Source organism: Centrocercus urophasianus, unplaced genomic scaffold, assembly GCF_019232065.1.
Source record: "Centrocercus urophasianus isolate 14NV4802_14NV808 unplaced genomic scaffold, USGS_Curo_1.0 seq_11, whole genome shotgun sequence".
In the NCBI taxonomy this organism is placed as follows: Eukaryota; Metazoa; Chordata; class Aves; order Galliformes; family Phasianidae; genus Centrocercus; species Centrocercus urophasianus.
In genome coordinates, this window is record NW_024884253.1 from 25,438,509 (window position 1) to 25,462,013 (window position 23,505).

At 36.2% G+C, this 23,505-nt stretch overlaps 1 protein-coding gene across 1 annotated transcript in view; it reads right to left on the bottom strand.

Annotated features, from left to right (window-relative positions):
* The window catches only part of RALYL (RALY RNA binding protein like), a 186,963-nt gene that overhangs the window by 70,845 nt on the left and 92,613 nt on the right, over positions 1–23,505 (bottom strand). Inside the window, exon 2 of the mRNA XM_042840025.1 lies at positions 1,295–1,370. Within this exon, the coding sequence (XP_042695959.1) occupies positions 1,295–1,370 (76 nt within the window). The remainder of the gene's footprint in view (positions 1–1,294; positions 1,371–23,505) is intronic.

Genomic DNA, 23,505 nt, shown 5'->3' on the forward strand with positions numbered 1-23,505 from the left:
GATAAAACAGAGTTTATTTTCCCCAAAAGTAATTTCCCTATTGCTTCAGTTAAGGGTATCTTATCCCACCCTTGAATTTCCATATGATAGTTTCAGACCAAACCAGGCTTTAAAAGGTCCAATATGAGTGTCTCTCATTTGGCCACTGACATGTCACTCTCATCTACCTGCATTTCAGCCATGGAAGAAATTAACCTTAACTCCTTTCATGGATCTGAAGTTTTTCCTACTTCTAAGGGAAGTGAGGTTTATTGAGCAGCGGTGTCTTGTGCATGTCTGTCTATCAATCTCCCTAACAATGTTTAATTGTTTGATATTTTTAATTATTTTTTTTAATAAAGGTAGGGATTTCTTCATGTTTGTACAAGCTGTATGAAAAAAAAATCATCCGGGAATAGGAAAAAGACACTATCAGTGCCTTCCTGAACACATGAAGATTAATTCCAGTCTTGATAGACATTGGTTCTCACCCTTGATACACATATCAATGAGAAATCAGTGGTTTTGCTTTCAAATTATTAGTTATTTCACCAGCAAATACAAAGAGACAAGAACAGTCACAGTCAGGCAATAAGGATTAAAAATTGAAATAACGCTCTTTTTTTAAAACAGAGCCAAATGAATTATTGATTGTAGTTCCAGAAGTGAGGACTTTAATAAACAGTTCACAAAACACCCCACTGGTATTTCTGTCAGTAGAGTTTGTAAACGACAGTTTTATAATTTTATTGTATACTTTGTATAAAATAATTTTGTTAAATTCTGCATTTTTATATGGGCCTTAAATCTACTTGTCTTCTCTGTTGTTTCAATTTTCACTTCAGAAAAAGTAGAGGGAATTTGTTTTTCTAATCAAAAGAGGGGCATTATTTACATACTGTGATAATCTCATCTAAGTACCAGTCAGGAATTTTGCTAGGCCAATTCCTTGTTGGTGCCATTTAGGCTTTTTTGCTACGAGCACCAAATAGACAGTCTTTATTTCTGGAAGTTAGAACACTACTCTGGGTAGATTCAATAAATGCACACAGTGTCAGACTGATTCTTTTGCTCACATTCAGAAACTTTTGGTGTGTACAAGAGCTTGATTATATTTCATATGAAATCAAACCATAATGAGGATAGACCCCTTTGTCTATCTCATGTGCTACACAGTTGCATTGCTGGATACATTTGGAAAAATGTAAAATGAAAATGTAAAATGAAAAATGAAAAACAAAATAAACATTTCAGTTTACCATAATTCTTCTAATGAATCTGATTTGTATCGTGATAAGGGTGAAATCTGACTTACCTGTAAAGTGCTGAAAGTGGACGTTTGTTGCCAGGTTTTGGTCTGTATGGTTTTGGCTCTCCTGCCATGTTGATATCTGAAAGCAAACATTTGAAATCCGTAAGCCAGAGGTTTGGAAGGTGGAAACACTTTGCAAAGGCACTGGAAATGATTAATAGACATTGAAAATGGACAGCATATGTAAAATAGCTATCTAGTTTTTACTGCTTTTAAATTGATACTATAAAACTTTCCTAAATATTCTTACTATAATGCCTGAGGATTTTAGGAAAAATGTCATTTACTGGTAGGAGAGAAATGACATTTTTTACTAACATAAGTTTCTACTCGTGAAGATGAGGACTTCTGAAGCTATTACAGAAACTTGAATGGTAACTTAAATGTAGAGACAAATGATGAACTTAAATTAAAATACAGTTGTGAAGGGCTGCAGTGGTTGTAGAGAGTTGTTCTTTAAGGCCTTGCAAAATGCAAATTGATCTTCAACTGGCACTTCATTATCTACTCAAAAAGAGAGTTTTCAAAATTAAATAAAATAACATGCATTTCCTAACCCAAATAAATATATTTTATGTTCTTCTGAGCATCCAAGCATACTGTCTTTAAAATTTTAGTGGGTCAAAAGAGTATCTGTTCTTGCACATACCTTATCTTAGATAAGTACTTATAATTCTCAACACCAGAAATCTTGTACATATATATATATTGAGTTCATTTATATTATGCCTGTATACTTATCATTGAAATAAAAATACATGATGCAATACATTAGTCACACTGGATCTCAAATTCTTCCCTTCTTTTGAATCATATTCAGAAACACACCAGGAAATATACATCCATCATTTTGAATGCTAGTAATAATTACCTATTGAGAAATAAATGCAGACAGGCACTTTAGTGAAGAATGCTTTACCTGAGCTGTCAATATAAATACAAATCTGTATTAAAAAGCACATGGGTGTTGTACAGTCAACTTTACAACAAATTTCATGGAAAAAAAAAATTTCTAATCAGGAAACAAATTTCATGCCATTTGAGTGATGTTAATGCTGCAACTCTGCTTGATTTCACTGATATATGAAAGGGTAACATTCAACAAAATCAGGAAATCAGAAGAGTTATTTCAGTGTTAAATTGCTGTGACAGAACAATATATTCCATCTACCATGGAATCACGTAGCAATAAAGACTTTTGAGAAAGCACATGTTCTTGTAAAGCCTGTGCTTAATCCAAACATGAAAGTAGCAGGGGGAAAAGTAAAGCAAACAGAGGTGTTGAATGAGAAAGCATCACTACACAGTGCAATGACACTAAAAAAACAAACTTATTCATTCATGGTATTCTCTACCTCAAAACCTGAAATAAAAGCCTGAGACTAATGGACTGGATAATTTTAGTTTGCGCAAAGTAGGAAAAAAATATCCATCCAATATTTTCTAGTAATCAGACACACTGAAAAATGTTCATCAGATTTTTTGAAAGCAGAGATCTTTCCATTGGAAGTATTATGCTTCAAACATTAAAATAATTTTAAATGCATTTTCTATTTAAATTCAATTTTTTGAGATAAATTAACACATATTTAAAATTATATGCTCTGAAATGAAAAGTTTCCTATAAAATTTATGTATATTTGGTAAAATCTTCTCCATAAAAAACATTTTGAAATTAATCTAACAGTACTTCATTCTACTATATTATAAAATGTGTTAATCTTAGATCATATTCTTCCACAAAACATTACATTTGTTGTTTCAGTTGTCTCTCCCAATTAAGATGAATATTGGAGACAGTTTTCATGCTTTCTGAAATGCTTTCCTGCCGTTAATTTTAAGCAATTGCTTTATTAAACATATATAAACCTTTCACTTTCATGGTTGTTAAAAATTCAGATATGATTCCCATATTTAAACGAATATAAATTCTAATGTTGGCCCAACAAAGTAAACATCAAGCATTATTGAAAGTCACAGGGGAATTTCGATAGCTGTTCTACATTTCCATTGGCTCCTGGAAATAAAAAAATTGGAATGAAAATTTAATCTTGTGACCTTTACAATAATTAGACCTTTCCACAGTATTTTAATATGTCAGCTTTAAGGTCATTGGCTTTATTGACTATTAACATCTACTACTAAAACTAGGACAGATTCTAGAGAGAAAATAAAAAGTTAGAATTGTAATCCATTCTTGGAAAATTCCGCAGGCTGTAGGATTCATCTTCATATACCTTCAGTGTCTATCATCTGCTTCTTTTTCAGAGCCACATGCCAGGTTATTAGTCTTAGGTACACGAACATTAAAGAGCTTTCAAAATTTGTTCACACCCTTCTCGAAGAGATCAATGCTGTTTTGATGATTACTCTTGTAGACATACCTTTGCAGGTCTACGGCATCTACTTTTAACAAAGACAAGTAGTATGGAAGACCTTGGGCTGTTTGCTATGTGTTTGATTTATTTTAATCAATTGCTGTTGGAAAAGTAACATTTTAAGAAAACAGAGAATCAGTTATGATTCCCTTGCTCTTAAATAAATCTCTAAAGATATTAGCGGAAAACAGTGAACTATGTTACACAAACAGTAATAGCCAGAATTTCTCTTTAACACAAGAAATATTTTGTAGTAAAGCTGTACACATGGGAATTTTGTCTTAAAATGAAACTGAATGAATATATCTGAAACTCTCTAAGCACTCTGTAGCAAGTTAAGGATGTATGCAGGAAATGGTCTGAAAAGTTAGAACGGATTTTCACCCCATTATTTTTCAGCACTATCTACTCCAACCTCAATTTTCTAACTGAGATTAGAAGTGAACATGTCAACATTTCACAGGACAGATTATTTCTAGTTCAACTGGAAATCTTGTGAGATAACTTGTTCTCTTGCTTCATCCGTCATTAGTTTCACAGCAGACATTTACATCCAGTAGGTCATAAACCATGTGTCAAACAAATTTGTTGGCTACAGCACAGAGATACACCTGCACTAATAATTCCATCCTGAGGAATGCAGACAGATATCACTCCTTATGCTGTAAAATTAGTTACTGCAATTGTAGAGGAATATGAACTAGACAACTTGACAAAGCACAGAGATTCATACTCCTGTATGTGTAGAATAGCCCAGGGACTCTCACATTATTTGCTGATCAAATGCTATAAATGTTCACGTACAGAATAAGATAAAATCAGTGCTGAAATTCAAAATATTAGGAGATCATAATGAATAGGAAAGTAACTGCAAACGATTGGGATGCAGTAGTCTGCTCTTTCTGTGCTTTCAGAGTCAAATAAGATTACTTCCTGTATTAAAAGGAATGTAACTTCAGTTCTGTATGTTCAGGAAAGTATAGTTAAGGTGTGAGACCTAGATTTCATTCAATATTTTGTGTCATATGCACAATATGTCTGATTTCAAACATAGTGTTTTTGTTTCTAATTATATCGGAAAGTGCCTAGCAATGGAAAAAAAAAAAAAAAAAAAAAAAAATACTTTAAAAATATAATAACAGTATGCAATCCATTTAGAAAGAACAGTAAATGTATTCTGTGGCTACATAAATTGAACTGTTAGAGCAACTCAGCACAGCATGATTACTTTTCTCCCATTACCCTTTCCTAATGTAGGCTGCCTAATTCCTCTAGGCAGTGACCTAACTCCTCTAGTGGTGACCAAGAATTCTCTGGTGCATAAATCCTCCAGTTCTGAAGGGGCTGTATCAACCATTCTTGCTCATAGGTCTGCAGCTTAAGTAATTTGACAGTTCAGTCCTGAGGGCAAATGTACAGATGCCCTTACACAGATTTTGTAAGTAATGTTAGTAAGTGTAAGCAATGATACCAAAAGTGTTGTATTCACATACTAGAAGTATTTCAGTACTCCTAAGTACAAATGTCCTTCATATTATTTTAAAAGCGTGATTGGAAAAAAATAGCCAATCAACCAGTTTTCTTTCCAAAAACAAATGCTGTAAACTGGAAGATTCAGCAAGCACAGGCTCATTACATGAAACTGAGACTTCAGGCTTTCTCCTGTATATCCAATGCCCATTTATCAGGCTACTTGTTTATTATAACATTAAATAGTGCCACTACCAGGCACTAGAAGTCAACTAGCTATTGTATTGAACTGTTAGAGTGATTGTTGGTATGACTTTTGGCCCCAGGCAGCCAAGTACTCTTCTGTACAATTTCTGGACATAGGCATAAAATTGACATGAACTAGGAATTGTTCCTAACTGGCCTTTAAGTTGTGACCACTTTTCAAGATAAGACCCTGAAAGAGAAAAGTCCTAGATATCTACAGTTATTGCAGGCATAGCTCCTGATGTGGGCTCAAAGTCAGAGAGCCTGGGAACCAAGACCAAAAGCTAAGGAAACTGTAAAGACCTCTGTAGCTAAACAACTAATTTCCATTAGATGCTCTTCCACACATTCTTGTGAATGATTGAAGACACGTTCCTTGGAAACTTCCAGTTTCTTGGCTTAAAATTTTGGTTGGAAAAAGCTGTCACTGTGTAATTCCAGACTATCTAGCTCTGTGTTAGACCAACCTTTTACTGAAGTACTAGAAGCCACAACTGTAGGAAAAACTGAAAAGAGAAAGAATTCATACAGTGAATGTAAAATTTATAACCAGATAGATGCAAATGTTGGAAGAACAAAATGCATTTTCTCCTTTTTTTTTTTTTTTTTTTTCACATAGCCTGAAGTACATAGAACTGAAGTAAAGACTAAGAGGTAGATGACATTTAGAGAAGCCCCTAGTCATGTGATTATAAGGGAATATCAGCAAAATTAACACTAATTTGTCTTTATTTTGTATTCTTTCCTTTGCCAGTACTATATATATCCTTCCTCTTGCATACTAAAGGAATTTTAATGAAGTTATCTGACATTTTTTTCACCACAGACTTTATTTCCCGTGTTACATTAGTTGTGTGTTACCTCCTCCTTTTCCCATCTCTAGTACTAAAATGTGAAAAATGCAGAGAGGAAAAGACAGTTCCTTCCTGTACCAAAATTATACAACTTCCCAGAAAATTGAACACAAACTCAAATTAACTTTCATGGTTAATAAAATATTAAATGAAAGTCTGGGTCACACATTTCCCTTTTCCATAATAGTATTAAAAATAATTTGTTCGTGAGACTCTCAGCTGCGTTTAGATTTTCTCTTACCACTGAAATAATTTGAACCTTTTTTTTTTTGTACAAAGATAACAGCTATTGTTAATCCTTTATACAGAAAGAGCTGCTTGTTGAATGGTATATGAAATTGCTTTGTTCAGCCATCTTTTCTTTCACTGAACACTGCTAGAATGAAATGAGGATATAGGGTTATATAAGCTATCATTCTTAACACTATTCAGTAACAGAAGTGTCAAGAGTTGTCTTGCTGGAAAGTCACTGTTTCTTGGAGAACCAGGATGGTATGAGAACGGGTGACAGCTAAGAGGGAAATCCCGTCCCACCTATCCACCCATCACAAACAGTTCCTTCAGGGTTTAAGATGGCAACTTCTCCCACAGCTGCATGACAGATTTCAAACTGTTTCACAGCTGGTGCGGAGCATTGGCCTCTTGATTTTTGTATGCCTGCTGCCATGTCTATCACCTCACTCCAAGTAATGGCTCAGTCACCGGACAGCTTCTCCTGACCCAATTGGGTGTGCAACCAGCAGTAGTCTACAGCATGTCCAGAGAAGTGGACAATACTAATTCTGAGTCCTCTTGAAGATTCTCCATGGACTTTGCTGAGTTTTCAGAGACTGTGGCTGAGACCTCCCAAACCGCTTCTCTGCCAGTGCTCAAATCCCTGTAAATCAAATCCTGTCGTAGAGTAGTAATCCCACTGGAACACTGGGCTGCAGGGGAAGGGACACAATGAGAAAAGCGCACGTCTTATGAAGCACTTTCTTTGGAACAGGAGCCCTGTTGATGAAAATCCTGCCCACTCGTTCTCTGTTTAGCACAGGGTTGGCACGCTCCCCTACAGGATGATCCATTTTGCTGTTCTACAGGTGCAAGTGACTCAGATTTGTTTGCAAGGAACCACCTGGTCATAGCCACTTACCTATAGACCAGCTCAAAGGGCTGCAGGATTTGGGGTGTTAGATGTGAAAACCTCTGGTTTGATTTGTGTCACAGTGCCATAAAGCTAGCAGTCATACATGCAAACCAAAATCAAAGCCAAAATCTTTCTTGTAGTAGTCTTCCTTCTGTAGGAAGTCTCTTTTGATTAAACAAATTAAACCCAAACATTTCTACCTACCATGTGGCTGTTTAACACACAGTCTGGCTAATTCTGCATATTCAGAAGATCAATGCTGCCACAAGGACGTAGGAAAGTGGTGTAAAAGTACATCAGGAACTGTCTGCTACCTTCAGAAATAAAAGTTCAGGCAGGGACTCTGTGTGATACTGACACCTGTAGTTCACACTAGCTAGTTCACACTGTAGCTTCTCATTGTTGCCATTAATGGGAAACAGAACTGGTCCTTGAATTACAGCTTTTTCCAGAGAGTAAGGAACATCATTCTCTCTTTGGCTTCTCTTGATCATAAGAAAGATGTCGTTTCCAAAAAGAAAACAGAGCACTTTTCTTCTTTCAGATCAAGCACAGTCATTGCAGGGCAGAAGCCAACAGGCTCTGCTGCTTTTCTCTGGTAAAAGAATATAGGCATTATCATGAGACTCAGACAACACTCAATGTTGACTAGTTGTCTGAATTTCTCAGCAGTGTAAGAAGCCTCAAGCAGCAACATTAAACATTGTCATGGGGAAAGAGTATGACAGTCTTTCATCTAACTCTTTCATGCTTCAATATGATTTTCTTTCTAAGGAACATGCCCTTAACCCAAGTAATTTTTAATTTAATAAATTCTTCCTCAATTTTTTTTTTTTTTTTTTTTTTATGGTTAGCTACTTTCCCTGCCCCACAGGCCTTTATCTAACTTTCTTACTAATTTTAGCTTAATGCTTCAAGCAATGTTTTTAAAGGCAACTGAAAATTTGTAGAATACAAGAGTTCACTGTCCCTATTGCCCCAATCCCTTTGTCTTTCTCACTGTTTTTCTTGCAGATTGTCAACTTTATTCACTGGAACACGAACAAGAACTATTCTCAAAATATCAATCGCAATATTTTTCAAAAAAACACAAACATTTTATTTGCAGATAGTATTTCTCGGACATTGAAACAAAATTTGCATATACTTGAAGTATATTTCTTTGTAATTCTGAACAATGAGCTTTCCAAAGTGTTTCTGGGTGGGACTTGGGCAGTTTCCACAGCACAAGTCATTCTGCATACCCTGGGCACTTTCAAGGAGGTAAGGGGTGCGAAGATGAAGCCGCGCCTCTGCAGAGTGGGCTGCTGTACCTGCCTCCACCCTTCAGCTTGGTTGGCATAACCAAGTTCTCACTGAAGGATCAATGCATTATTCGTACATTGTTGTCAAAACATTCAAGGGCAGCTCAGACCTTGAGGGTATTCCTCACATGCTTTGTCCTGGAATCTTCCCTCTATACACCACTGTTCTCTTTGTGGTGAGCTCAGCTTTTACCTTGGTCCTCCCTTGTTTGGACAAATCCCCTGCCGCAACCAAATAAATAAATAAGGTTGTGAGGATTCAGAACTGCTTTCAGCAGGTCAATTCTCTTTTCTACATTCCCTCTTTCTGCTTATGACCTTCCATGTTCTAGGTTTATCTAGGTTAGGGAATCTATAGAAGAGGTTATTTTCAAGCTTCAAATACACATAGCACAAGCCTTCAAGCATTTCCCCTAAGATAGAGTAATTTTCCTGTGCCAATGTTAGTGAAATTTTTGTTCTGACTACCACATGTTAGAGTTCTACCAGGTTTTTGTCTTCTTCTTTTTTTTTTTTTTTTGTCTTCTAACAAAACTGTTGTAAACATTTGATGGACAGCCACAGAATTATCTGTTTTCACATACTAACTGTAAAGATTTGTTTTCCTCTAACAATATCAGTGTGTTAGCATTGCAAACTAATATAGCTGTGCTACAAAGGAAAATGTCCTGTGACTGTATTTAGAATATTCTAAATTGTACCATTTTTATTAATGGCTCAGGGTTGGATAAAATGACAGCAGAAGCAGAGATAAATCCACTGAAATTTGGCACATGGGAGGAAATGTTATTGTGGAGATAATTTACAAACAATATTCCAAATCTTATATATTTTTGTATGAGCAATACTCAGATTGTAGCCATTAGTAACTCTTTCATTGCCAATGCATGCATTTCCACAGAGGATCCAATTTATACTAACAATAAAACTACAATTGCATTGAAGCTTACTGAGAAAGCAGGACATACAATAATTGGAAATACTGACAAGCTTAAAAATAAACAATATACAATGTCTTTTCATTCTGCTTACTTAGGCATTTCTGCAAACAAAATATAACAAAAAGTTGATAGGAATAGAGAAAATGATGGTTCATACATTCCAGTTTTCTGCCTCCAGCAGCCCTAGATCCTTTGCAAGTGACATGAGAACCTCAAACTAGTTTTAGATACAGTATTATTTTCCCTCCATTCTCTTACTCCAGCATGATTCTCCTCCTAAAATGCTACATAGTTTAGGATTAGCTTAAATCCTAAATCATGTTTTCTCTTTCCTCCTCTTGTGTTTTGTTAAGTAGAACTGGAAATCAGTAATACCATGAGTCACCTTGCTAATCACATAAATGCCCCATCACTCCATTATTTTTAATAATATGTAATATTAGTGTTCTGAGGTTTTTGTTTTTTTTTTTTTTTTAAAAAGAAAATGTGTTTCTCAGCAAGAAGTGAGCTCTGTTTCAGCTTTATAATCCCCCCTTCTTTCATTCCCTCAGCTCCTTTTTCAATTACTGTTCTCTCTAACCATTATCACAGCTAACATCTCAGAGGTCTTGTCAAAAATATTTTCTAGAAACATAAATCATCATCATTCTCACTTCAGTTTTTTGGACTGTTGCTGTCTGCTACTGTAAATTTATGCTTGGTCTTGCATGCAAATACACTTCAAATGATCCTTCAGAAATTCTCTTGCAAAGGGTATAAGGTGTACTTCTACTGATGATATTGATTTGCATATATTTTGAATCACTAACAGGATGCATTGCAATAGATTTCTAAAAATAATTTTAGAAAACAAAGTAACTATTTTGAAACTTTTTAAATTCAATTTGAACACCAAAAGCACTACAAAAATAAAAACATAGAGGAAATTACTGTTTAATTTTATAAAGATAAAAGTCAAAAAATACAATTTCAAATTGGTGATTCACCAACAGTTTACTGTTTACTCTTTACTCTAACAGTAAATGGATCTACATTCTTCTATGCTTCCCCGTAACATCTTCTGTCTTCTTTGGCTTTGCCATACAAGCAATAGGTCTCTATTACTCACAGAAAAAATTAAGTAATTTTGGCTCTGAGAATGCAGGAACCAAGAACTTCTCCAGTCTGACCCACTTCTTTCACCAAAAAGTTTTGAGCAAAAGAGATTTCCAACTTGTTTTTTCAGAACATGTTACTTGAGCTAACCAATACATACACAAGGCACAAATGTTTGTAAAAAAAAGTTCTGGAAATTAATTTCTACTTAGTTTGCGGTAAGAAACATATAGAGCTAGACAAGACAATAAATATTACCTTACTTTCTCTGTCTTGAATGTGTGGGTGCTTAGGAGGTCATAATCCTTATTTGTACAGGTTCCTGTTGGAAGCCAGACTTTTTCTTTTGGAGCATGAGCATGAAATTCAAACAGATTCCTCAAGATTAAAATTTTCATCCAGGTTTCTAAACTCTATCTAATGTTCATACAGAATTACACAGAATGGCCGAGGTTGGAAGGGACCTCAAGGATCATGAATTTCCAACGCCCCCACCACGTGCAGGGCCACCAACCTCCACATTTAATACTAGACCAGGCTGTCCAGGGCCCCATCCAACTGGTTTTGAACTCCTCCAGGGACGGGGCATCCACAACCTCTCTGGGCAGCCTGTTCCAGCTCCTCATCACTCTCTCTGTAAAGAACTTCCCCTTGATAACCAACGTAAATTTTCCCTCCTTCAGCTTAAAACCATTTCCCCTTGTTCTGTTGTTATCTACCCTTTCAAAGAATTGACTCCCCTCCTGTTTGTAGGCTCCCTTTTAGAGACTGAAAGGCTGCAATGAGGTCACACTGCAGCCTTCTTTTCTCCAGGCTGAACAAGCCCATCTTCCTCAGCCTGTCTTCGTAGGGGAGGTGCTCCAGTCCTCCGATCATCAGTGTTGCTGTATTTACCTTTCCCCTCATATACTTACCCATGTATGCTTGCATATGAACACAATCACAATATAAACATGCATTTTCAACCTGAAATTTTTTTCTTAAGTTCTGCAATTCGTCTTTATTACATAGTTTCTGGAAATAAAAGGTTGCAAGGGAACACTGAGGAATACTGAATTCCTGAACTTGGAGTTAAATTATTGCTGTTAATGTGGATGCTAAGGTCAATTGCTTTAATATAGCAAACAAAACATTCTTTGTTCTCAGCATCGTCATAACTGAAATTGTTATCTGTTGTCATTGTTAAGGGACATTGTTAAGGTGTAGACCCATCTGAAATGTCAGCACCTGCAGCTTTTAGAACTGTTTTTTTTTGTTGTTTTTTTTCCTTTTTTTTTTACCAGAGCAATGAGAAATTCCAGTGATCAAATGAAACAGCTCTCTAAGCTCACCTAGAAACATTAATCTTCTGGACACACTGCATAAACCACTAATCTCAAGCTTGTCATTTGAAATGAGGAAGGAAATACAAGAAAACAGGCAGACTTTTTAAAGCCTTAGCATCGTTATTTCAATTCAGTTAAAGTCTTTCATAAACCTTTCATTGCAACAAACAAAATATCCAGAGAAAAACACTGTGGCAAATGATTTCTCTGAATAAAAACGAATGCAACTCAACACAACATTACTTCTCCTAATCCTTTACTTCCTAATATTCAGCTCCTTATCAGACACTTCTGTTAGCATCATGGTATATTTTTCACTTGGAATCGTAGCTAGACATTTAACAACTAAACCCTGAGGATATTTATGCTGTTCTATTATGCACTGGCCCAACAGCCTAAAGCTGACTGAGCATACCTGCACCCCATTATCATATCAGCATCACAGTCCTTTCCCAAAATAATTATTGCTATTTATCACCCTTAGTATTTATAATTCTGTTTTTGAAAATAGTTGCACATATTTTTTAAGGAATTAGGCCACAACGGAAAAGCAGTGCTCACGTAAAAAAGCAGACAACTTTATGAGAGTTTTTGAAGCTCTCTGTGTTAACATAAGCTTTCTGAAAGTCTGCAGTAAGATCTTATTTGTTAAATTTGTAGCCAGTGTTGTTACTCTTTGCTGTTCAATCATTTATTGCATAATAACAGAAAACATACATATATATATATTTTAAACTTACTGAGATGGAAACTAGTAAACTCTCATAAGAAGGAAGAACACTGTGGCCTTTTACTTTTGCTCACTCACATGATCATTGTCATCTCGAGCTGCCTTATTTGGGGGAAAAGTATATTCAACAACAAAGCCTCCCAGGGACTCAGAATGTCGCTGCCTGCAATGAACGGTTTCCAGAAGTTATAATAGGAAATTCTAAATGAATTTATGGAAAAAAAATGTTATACTCAGAATGGCTATGTACTTGAGTGCATGGCATTGCTTAAACTGTACTTTCTTGTGGGTATTTGGTAGACAAGACCTTGTTACTTTCTTACCAGCAGCTGCCCCTCAACCTGATCTTATTTTCTTTTTATAAAGACACCACAGATAAATGAAAACAAAGTTTTGAAACAACAAATTGTAGTAAATGTGTTCATTTATTCATTTTCTGCCACTCACTAGGATACTGAATCACCACCATAGTGGCTGCAGGATCAATCATGATAATTAACCCTTTCCGTGCGCACACTTTATTTTAGAGCTGATCCCCAGATGCTTTTGTTTCCCACTTTAAAGTGTTCAGAAAATTGAGATTAATAGAAAGTCATGAACCAGAACATGGGAATGGTTTCTCAACTTCATTTCAAAGAAGTGGATACTTGCCACGATCAAGCATCAATTACCCACCAGAAAACGAATGCTCACTTCAAGGAATCCAAGTTCTGATGTGGGAGAGATACATTGCTGTTTGGAGTGGATTCATGTTTTCCTTCAGTGCAGTTATTCATTTATGTTTGTCTGAAAACATTGCCTCCTCTAGCGATTTGCATTTTTTTTTCTTTGCAGTAAGTAACCCAAAGTGTTGCATCTCAGTTTTCCTTACGTTGAAAAAATTAGGTTAATATTTTATGCTTCTAAATGAAAACTGCACAAACCTACTGCACTCAGGTGATCGCAGCTGCTCAGGACCTGCTCAAATATTTAAAGAATATAAATCCCTCTCTCCAAAACGTGCAAAGTAAACATGCTGACAACTTATCATGTAGAATAATTAGTGTCTGGCTGTGATCTCTAAATTAAAAGTTGTGTGCTTTATTTCTTTGATGTGCATTGCAGTTTTGGGAAGGTGGGAAATACAGCTGAGTATGAAGAACTATGCCCGGGGGAGAACAAGATTCACTTGCAAATAACGGTGACTCACTTTTGGATTCATCAGGTTCTTCAGGATAGGCTATCACTGGTGATACATGTTGCTGAGGATGGTCATGATGAATGGTGCTCAGAGCATTTTTGCTGCTAAGACGCCAGCCAAAAAGTAGAGATTAGTACTGTCATCAATACAAAGAGGAGGAATGCAGCCCAGAGTATAGGATACAGGGAATGGGAGGGCACTTGAAACGAGATCGGCCCATTGAGAATATAAATATTCTACTCAGATCTCCTAATGTTCATAAGATGAATACGTCCTGCTTTGCTTCTGCCCATCTCTGAACCTCTGACTGCTTCACAGGCAGCTCAGCTTGCATACCAGCCTGCAGGTTACCCGTAAGAAATGTTCAGGCATATGTGGGAGCATACTACAGCAGTGCAGAACAGCGAGCTGCCCAGATTTTAGGGAAAGAACTGAGGTCTTAGTTTTCATATTGCTGTATGCTGAAGCTCTATGGAGCATGCATGTAATCTTGGATCTGCAAATACCCAGATGCATTTTTCGTGTGTTATCAAAAGAGCAAACTGTTAGACAATTTCCATATGAAAAATATTCCCCATAGACAGATTGCCAGGTTCCAAGTTTTTTCTAATCTAGGAAGTGTTTTTATCACATCTATTGCTGAATGCAAATCCTATCTTATGATTTTTAAATTAGGAGAAAATACAAACAACATAAAAAATAGCATAAATCCCATATGAAAGGAATATTTCTGTAACATTTGTTTACAAATCATTCTAATTTGCTAATATTAATTCTTATTTACACATTAGCATGAAAAAAATCCTAATTTGCTTATAAAGCAACAAATAATTACCCTAAATTTTTACTTTAAATAGATATTTAATACTTAACATATGAACATACGTAAAATAGTAGTATTTTGAATAAATATATACATATATTTAGCAATATTTTGTATTTCCACAGATTGCCATTTACGCAGAATATTAATGGGGGTTTCAATAGTCTTTTCTTTCACTAGTTGTACTAACAGTTAAACATGAACACCTATTTTGACGTGGGATGATACCAGAACAGATGTGAATCACAGGTGTTTTGCTCATATAGTCAGTTCTATGGTTCACTTACTGGCATGCAGCAATAAAAGGAAAGCTACCAAAAAAAAATCAATAAAAATTAAATCCCAGAAAATATAGCAATTTTTCAAGTCTAATTGAATGCAAGTTTTAAAAAAATTAAAAAAAAAAATAATACTATGATATTCTACTTTTTATTATATTCTACTTTTTGTGAGGTATGTTTATATTTATTTAACTAAAAAATTATGTCCATAGCTTCAATTTTATCTAGCAGCAGAAACTGTACAAAAAAACTTGTGTTAATTCCTTACAGTGTGAGGGGAGGCATGTGTCTGAAGGTCTGCAGTTTTGTAGAACTGGCAAAAAGGAAGACATAGCCCCCCCATAAAGGGGGTAACACAGCCAAAATACTTCATTTTGGAAAGAATTCTTTCAGTCATTAACTTGGTTATCAATTTATGGGCCAGTATTAAAAAGCAATCAAACAACAAAACAACAATCACAACAAAAGCAACAGAACAATGGACAAAAAAAAACAAAGTACAGAACCAGCTGTATTTTGTGAAGAGCTCAACTTTTATTTACTTTTAAAATGCAGCTCTTTCTCCTATTTTTTTCTCCCCCATGCATTTGCAGAAGTCAGTAGCCTTCGTTCTTTCCAGTCCAAAAACAGGATGTTCTGTTTGGTGATCACTTCTGAGAACTTGGCCTTTTATCTTAACAAGATACAGAACAGCTAAGCTTTCTTAGAGGCAATCCACATTGTAAGGACTGAATACAGCTGACAGGTGCCCCTATCAGTAGCTGTATCCAAGGCAGTCATAAGCTAAGTTGTATTGGGCCATGAGTTTTCATATTTATTGAGACACGTGGAAACAAATAGTGCCAGTACAGTAGGAATGGGTCTTCACCTTTCATACTTTGAATCCATTTTGGCATGCAGGCACTTAAGCCACAGGGACCTCTGTGATCACACACTGCATGCAGCTGTACCATGTCATGTCACAGCAGGAGACTACACACTAAGGAGGTGTGATGTGTCCACACAACCAGGAATATTTCATACAAGTTTCTCCAGTGTTAACTGAAGTACTGAATTTGTAACTGCATGATATGGTTCATTAATAACATCAGTATTTTTATCCTAGATCATCAGCAACAGCTTCCTTTTAGTGAAATGACCATAGCTGAATTACAACCAAAACCAATAGATGAAATGGTAAACTGTTGTAAATTATAATAACATCAGTTATCTCCCTACAGTTAGTCTGTAAAATAACTTTGGCAGAGTCACAGTTTCTACTGTCCCCAATGGCTTCACCCACTGAGCAAACTGAAAACCTGTCATTTAATTTACATTTATCTCCAAACTAATTACTCTCCAAAGGCAGATTGTCAAGCCATTAAAAACCGATCATTTAAAAATAAATTAAACACCTTTCCTTCTACCCCCATCTCTTTGTGCTTCCATATGGAATTGGTAAGGTCATAGGCAAAAATTTGGATGTTACAGATGAAACTAATAAACATGCACATTACTATATGATAGCACAGCCATGGAGTATGTTAGTGAAAAATTCATGGTGGCCTTTGTCCCTGTGGTGCACCTGCAATTAGCCCATGACGTCAGGTGGGAGCTGAGTGATCCAAACGTGTTACAGCACAGAGCCAAAAGCAAGGGGTGTTGCAATGGGCATCTGGAGGCCAGTTGTCTTACTCTAACTTCCATTTCACATTGGGAGTGATAAGGAAGTCAGTGGAGCTGCTCCTACTGTCTGAAAGGAAATCTCTGTGCCTTTAAACGATGGCAATCAATACAAGAAGCAAATATACACAGCCATTTTTCTTATAAATGACTGGCAGATGCCTATCCCACAGGTCTTAACAATCCATTCTTGATATTTGGGTACTCTCCCTTGAAGTACGGCTATTTGTCTAAAGAGAGAACAACGGTATTCCCCAAAAATGTGCCTCAGATACTCACCGATAGAAACTTTCTTTGGATTTCTGGTTGGTATGCACACACATCCACAAGAATGTACTCTTCCTTGAGCCTCAATGATACAAAGATTGGTCTTGTTGTTACTTTATGTTAACCACGTCATGGATCAAAACTGTTAAGAGTGATTTAGGTTTAGAAATGCAGCCTATTTGGAGCACCTAGTAAGATCTTATTGCTTTCTATGTTTGTACTATCAAATTGATAATTTTTTAGCTCATATGCTGCTCATACTGCAGTTTTACAACACAGTGCCAGTGGTCTGCTACTATAGAGCATTTGGTGAGCAGTCCATCCTCAGAAGCTGCTATCTTGACTGCCTCTCAAGACATGTAGCCCCTACTAGGACCTCGATATATGAATTTTCTTTCAGGGCCAGTCATACCATTCATGAAGCTTTTCAGTCATTACCACTAGCTGCTTTATGAATCTGCGCCAATAACAGCTCGTGTTTTGCTTCTGCCTCTCTCCTCTTCATGAAGAAGAATCAGATTTTGCATCAACTTTTTAAAGTTGAACAATGTCACTGGATCTGGATAAGTTATAGTCTGTGAACTATATTTTTCAATAAATCATTCAGGATCCTCAAAAACCTTCTTCTGGCCTATGCATTTCTTCTGCATTTTTCAGCAAAGGCCTTTAATTGTTAAGGATACAGTGATCCTACTCCATTTGCAGAAAGCCTCTATATGACACAATTGCAAATCGAGTCTGAAGAATTACAGAATCATAGAATGGCTTAGGTTCAAATGACCTTAAAAGTCATCTACTTCCAACCCCACTGCCATGGGTAAAGTTGCCACCAGGCTGTCCAGGGCCCCATCCAACCTGGCATCCACAGGGAGCATCCACAACTTCTCTGGGCAGTGCCAGTGTCTCACCACCCTCTTTGCAAAGAGTTTTCACCTAAATCTGAATTTCCCCTCTTTCAGCTTAAAGTCATTCTCCCTTGTCCTATCTATATCAAACCATGTACAAAATTGGTCTCTCTCCTGTTTATAAGCTCCCCTCGGTTACTGAAGGCTGCAATGAGTTCACCTCAGAGCCTTCTCTTCTCCAGGTTGAACAAGCTTACCTAGTATCACATTGGTATATCAATGAAGGACCTCTGAATAGTCCAGGAGTTACTCAAATATAGGTAGTATAAAGCCAGTGCTATCTCCTGATACGATAAACTGCTATTTCCTGCTCATTCCCTGCAGAGAAGATCTTAAAAACATGGATGTCCAAAATATACTGCAATTTGTCAACTAGCATTAGAAAGTGGACTTTGCAGCTCTAAGCTTTGTGAGCTTAGAGATACGATTTACTTGGCTGGTGTCACCTTTTTTCTAAATGCTGCCTTTTCACACTCCAACACTGCAGCCAGCCCTGTCAGTCCCACTTATATCATGCTTGGCCTGAGCTCTGGGCTTGTTCCTCCTGACTGCATGGATGCTCCTCGTGCTATGACTTAGCACATTTAATAGCTGATCTCCTTTTAGTAGCCTGTAAGGTAAAGCCACAGTCATGCACAAAACGATCGTGACTTACAGTCTCCTAAGAGAAATGTCACAGATTAATGTATTGCCTTGCAATCTTCTGAGAGTCAATGAATAATTATTTACTGTAATCTCAAATGTTATTGCTGAAGGTACTTATATTTCAACATAGCTGTATAAATACATCCAATAACATTGTAACATTTAAGACTTGCAGGCATGAATTGTTATCTATATATGGTTTATACCAACTTATTTTCCTCAGTTTGGCTTGGATAATATTTATGTGTTAATTATTTTTTTCACATTTAGTACCTGCCTTTGCACGTATTTCACTAACTATGAAGACAGCAGATTTATATCCATCACTGATTCATATTCAGTATAAAGAAAAAGAAAGTTAAATTGATGTAGGAAAATCATATCTCTCATCTCTCTGAAAACTGGTCAATTAGGGTGACCCAACTTCAGCTATCTATCACTGGTAAAGCCACCGGCAAAATAGTAAAATTCAGAATAAATAAGTGGTCTGACTCTTTTTGCAGGTAGTGATAATTTGTGATTTAAGATATAACTGAAATAAGAGGTTTTAAGCAAGGGACACAAGGAAATATCTGAAGAATCAGCCTTCATGTGGATATTTAATAAGAGAACAACTGACCTTAAATAGAGGGCAGGTAATACCCAAAATTGAAGCACTGTGGACCAGCTGTAACATGGTTGTAAATCTAATGTGATCTTGACTGAAAGGATTACAATCCTTTAGTCTGTTTACTATACACAGTGATGCTTAGTGAGAAGGAAATCTGAAGGAGAAAAATGAAATAAGAAAGAAGACAGAATAATACATACAGATTCATGGGTGGGGGCCTAGAAAATCTTGAAAATCTTGAAATCTTGGAATCTCAAAAAGGGACAGAGGATGATTCTATTTGTAAAGGGACTGTTTATTTTTTTTTACAGATAAGATCAGCTGATGTTAATAATAATAATTTTAAAAGGTATTTTATTATAAAACATAATGAATAATATTTTTGAAAATAATAAAACACAGATGTTTTTATTATTCATTATTATGTTTTTTGTTTTTTTTTTTTAATTTTTGCAACCCTGAATTCCTGCCCATAACAGTGGAATTAGGAAATTGTGTGCCTATTGCTTATCCCTCATGAAGGAAGGAGCTAACAGACTGAACTCAAGATTCTCCACATGAAGGTGTTGTCTAATGAATTCTCTTTTGAAATATTTATCGCTTGCATGCTCAAGTCAAAGGATCCAAACCGACATTTATTGCTATCTCTCTAAAACACAAAATGGTTTTCTACTCAGGTTACTCCATAATTCACTGTAGTGATGTAGAATTTGTGACGTAGGCAGAACTCAGCCTTTTAGACATTGTACCATACAAAGTCCTTGCTGTTGCTAACACTGAATGAGTTGTTTCATTTTATAAATGCAAATACTTAAAGAAATTCGGTATAAATAATATATGGTTCAGTTATGCTTGCTTATTAAAAATATACAATGTTTTTAAAAGCCGCATAAGCCTCACTTAAGAGTATTACCACTCCAGTAGTTTTCTTCAGCGCTGGTGTTTGCAGAAAGCATCATAAAAGCAAATATCTGTAATTTTTCTCTTTAACTTGTCCTATTACAATTTTAAAATGAAAAAATGAAAAATGAAGAGGTAGTAAGAATTCATCCTAATCTTAAAGTCATGATTCAGAGGAAAAGCCACAACCAAGCAGAAGTGCTGGTGAGCAGAAACTTGAAGCCATGTGAAAACATGCTATTGATAGATTCTGCCCTCAGGGAAACTCGGTTTTGTAAATTCACTGCAACTGTAGAGGATGGCAAGCAATTTGCTTTATACCAGCAATATATTCTTCTAATGCAAATAGCCTGAAGAAAGACATGTCATAGCTGATTTCTCAGCCAAAACAGTTCTCTCTATTTTCAAATTTCCAATATGATAGTTAATTAAAAACACTGTACTTTTATCTCTCAACATAAATTGCTGCACTGAAAGAGATATATGCCTTTCTATCACAGAAATAACAATTGTGTATTACAGCCAGGAAAAATCTTATGAGTAGTTTGACTTCCATGCTGGTGTCAGACTGTATGACTAATGTGATGACTGTGTCATTTCTGAACAATTTGGATCTCTGCTGGTAGGACTAAGGAAGTCAGAAGGAGCTACTGAGACCATAAGCACATTGCTACCAAAGTGCAGAGACAAGGAGAAAATCAGAGCTGTAATCTGTCAGATACCAGGGGGCCACCGTTGGATCTCACCCAGAAAGAGCACTTCCTCCCTCTCCCACTCAAGTTATGATGATACGTGTAGTGATATATAGGTCTTTCTCATCCTCCTTCCTCCTCCACATCTCTACTACTCATCCAGTGGTGCAGTGAGATTTTTGGAATAAAGAGTGAATGGTCTTCCAAACACAGGGATATATAGGCATAGCAAATTCTTTGCCTCTACTGAAGTACATAATTTCCCATTAGATTCGTAATTAGCCCAGAGCATGGCACCATTTGACACAGGTGATACACTTCACTCCCAAAACAAAGACTACCTTAATCAAATTGAATTCCCCATGAAAAATGGCATCTTGCCCAGCAAAACTTTCCTCCTCAAGGCTTCACTGGATGCTGGCTCAGAAAAAGCACCTCAGCATTTCCAATTCAAGATTTGACAGATGATTATATCTCCTGTATAGGGTACGTTTGTGATAGGTGGCTATGTTCAAATGAGAAAAATTGCATTAGCCTGGAAGCACATAGCCCATGATAAACAGCTTGTATGAGGATTCCAATGATAAATACTGTCAGCACATATCTGCTACAAAAGGGATATCTTCTTAAACCCCAGCTGGCAACAGCTTAGTTCTGATACAGAGGGATTAATATACTTACAGGATTTTGTATGAGACAATATAACTAGAAATTGCAGAAACTGGTGAACAAATCAGCTACCAAACTTGGATATATATATATTTTTATGTAGCTTTATTCATTTTAGGATGCATATCACAAAAAGAACATTTGTGATCTCATTTTGAATTAACCTGAATTTACCCCTTGCTTTAAAAAGATTTCATTTCGCAAAATCCATGCACTATTTGAAATACGGCAAATTTTTAAGTGATCTACAGTACACTCCAACTTAATTTGCCTCTGAGACATCTGTTTGATGAACAATCTATTTTGGTGCTAACCAGTTGAGCACTAAGCACTGCAAACAGACATCAGAGTACTAAGCTTCAGTGATTACATATTTAACAATTTTCAAAGTTTAAAAATATTACCTATAACCATTTCTACAAGCAGAGAAAGATTAAACAGTGTTTATGTGGGCTGTTTATCAGCCAGCTTAGCTTCTCCCTTTTTTGGCTGATGCTGATGAATTTAGCACGTGAGTTTCAGTGACGCTCCTTATGAACTGGCTCCTTATGCCCGGCAGTTTTAAGATCTGTCACAGATCCTAAATCCCAGGGACTCAAGGTTATATTTCAGTGAGAAACTTAATGGCCACACTTACCAGGATCACGGTAAGTACCAAAATTACATTTCTTAAAGGAGTTTAAAATTAAAATCTTTGAAGAAACATATTCTGTATGTGAGCTGAAGTAACGTCTAGCAAAGGCCACATGCATTCAGTTTTGATTAAAACATGCGCCAAGCTAATTACTCTCAAACAGCCAAATCTCGAGCATATCAGTGCCCTTGTTAATATTCTCTCCTTTCCTGACTAGACTGATTCAATGATCAAAATAATTAAGCAGCTTTATGGCAAATCAAATTTATACAGCTGTGGAAATGGAACAGGTGTGACCTGCGCATATTCTTGGCTGGTCTTTTATCATGGGACTGCAGTCTCATTTTTTATTTAAGGACCTTGCCAGTAGTTATACATCACAAGATAAGGTTACAATTTGTGTGTCAGGGATAAAATAATGCTTGTTATGTACCACATCTGAACAATATGGGCATGCTGATAATGAAAGAAAGGTGCCAGAAGGAATAGCTCATGTGTGTTGATGAAATCAGAGAACATTAATTAGACACACGCTATTTAAGACTATATAGCAGCCTAACACGCCATAAAATTGAGAGCATTATAAATAGCAGGTTGATTACACATCAGGAAAAAAAAGGGATGAAGTTATGCTCCATAATTAATGAATCTCTTCAGAATACAACTTTCCTAGGCCTTATAAATATCACCTGACTTACTAGAAGAGCTGTGAAATCGTTCCACTGGGGAAATTAATTAAAATCGATGAAAGACATATAGAAGCTATAGCCATCTTTATTATTCCTGAGTTCATTGCTACCTGCTGAGTTTCCAGCTGCTTGAGTCGTATTTCAGACAAAGAATCCCTGGTCTTTGCAGGTAAAGCTATCAGCTGAAGTGGAACACAGCAGAAGTAATGTAGTTTTATAATCTTTCATGAAGCCAGCTTATGCTGCTGCAAACTCTGTGAGCTTTTTTTTCTGCACAAAGAGAACAAAATGTACAGATTTTAAACAGCAGATGAAGAATTAATCCCAAATGCTCTCTGTGATGATGTTCATATATCTGCAAGCATATGATCTCCTTCCAAGGCAAAACTTGGGATGCTGCTACCTCTTTTCAAAACTGGATTCAACCTTGCTTCCCCAAAGTAAAGAGAGGAAAAAACCCTTGTCCAAATATTAGTTAATGGCCACAATAACATAATTACCAGCGCAGAATGGAATGACCTGAGCTCCTATTCCTCTGTTCTTCACCATTCTCTCCTCTTCTCTATACTTGACTTACTTTAAGATATATAACAGGAAATGCAAAATAATGCATAAAAGCAGTATTTAGTAATACAGAATATTTTTGAAGAAAACAATTGCTCTGTTAAAGTAGTATAAATAGAAACAGAATGTTACTAAGAAAGTAAAATAAAAGACCTTTGCAGATATGTGTCCTACAGATGAAAGGAAGTACAGAAAAGTTGTGAGTGGTGCAATTCAGTGGG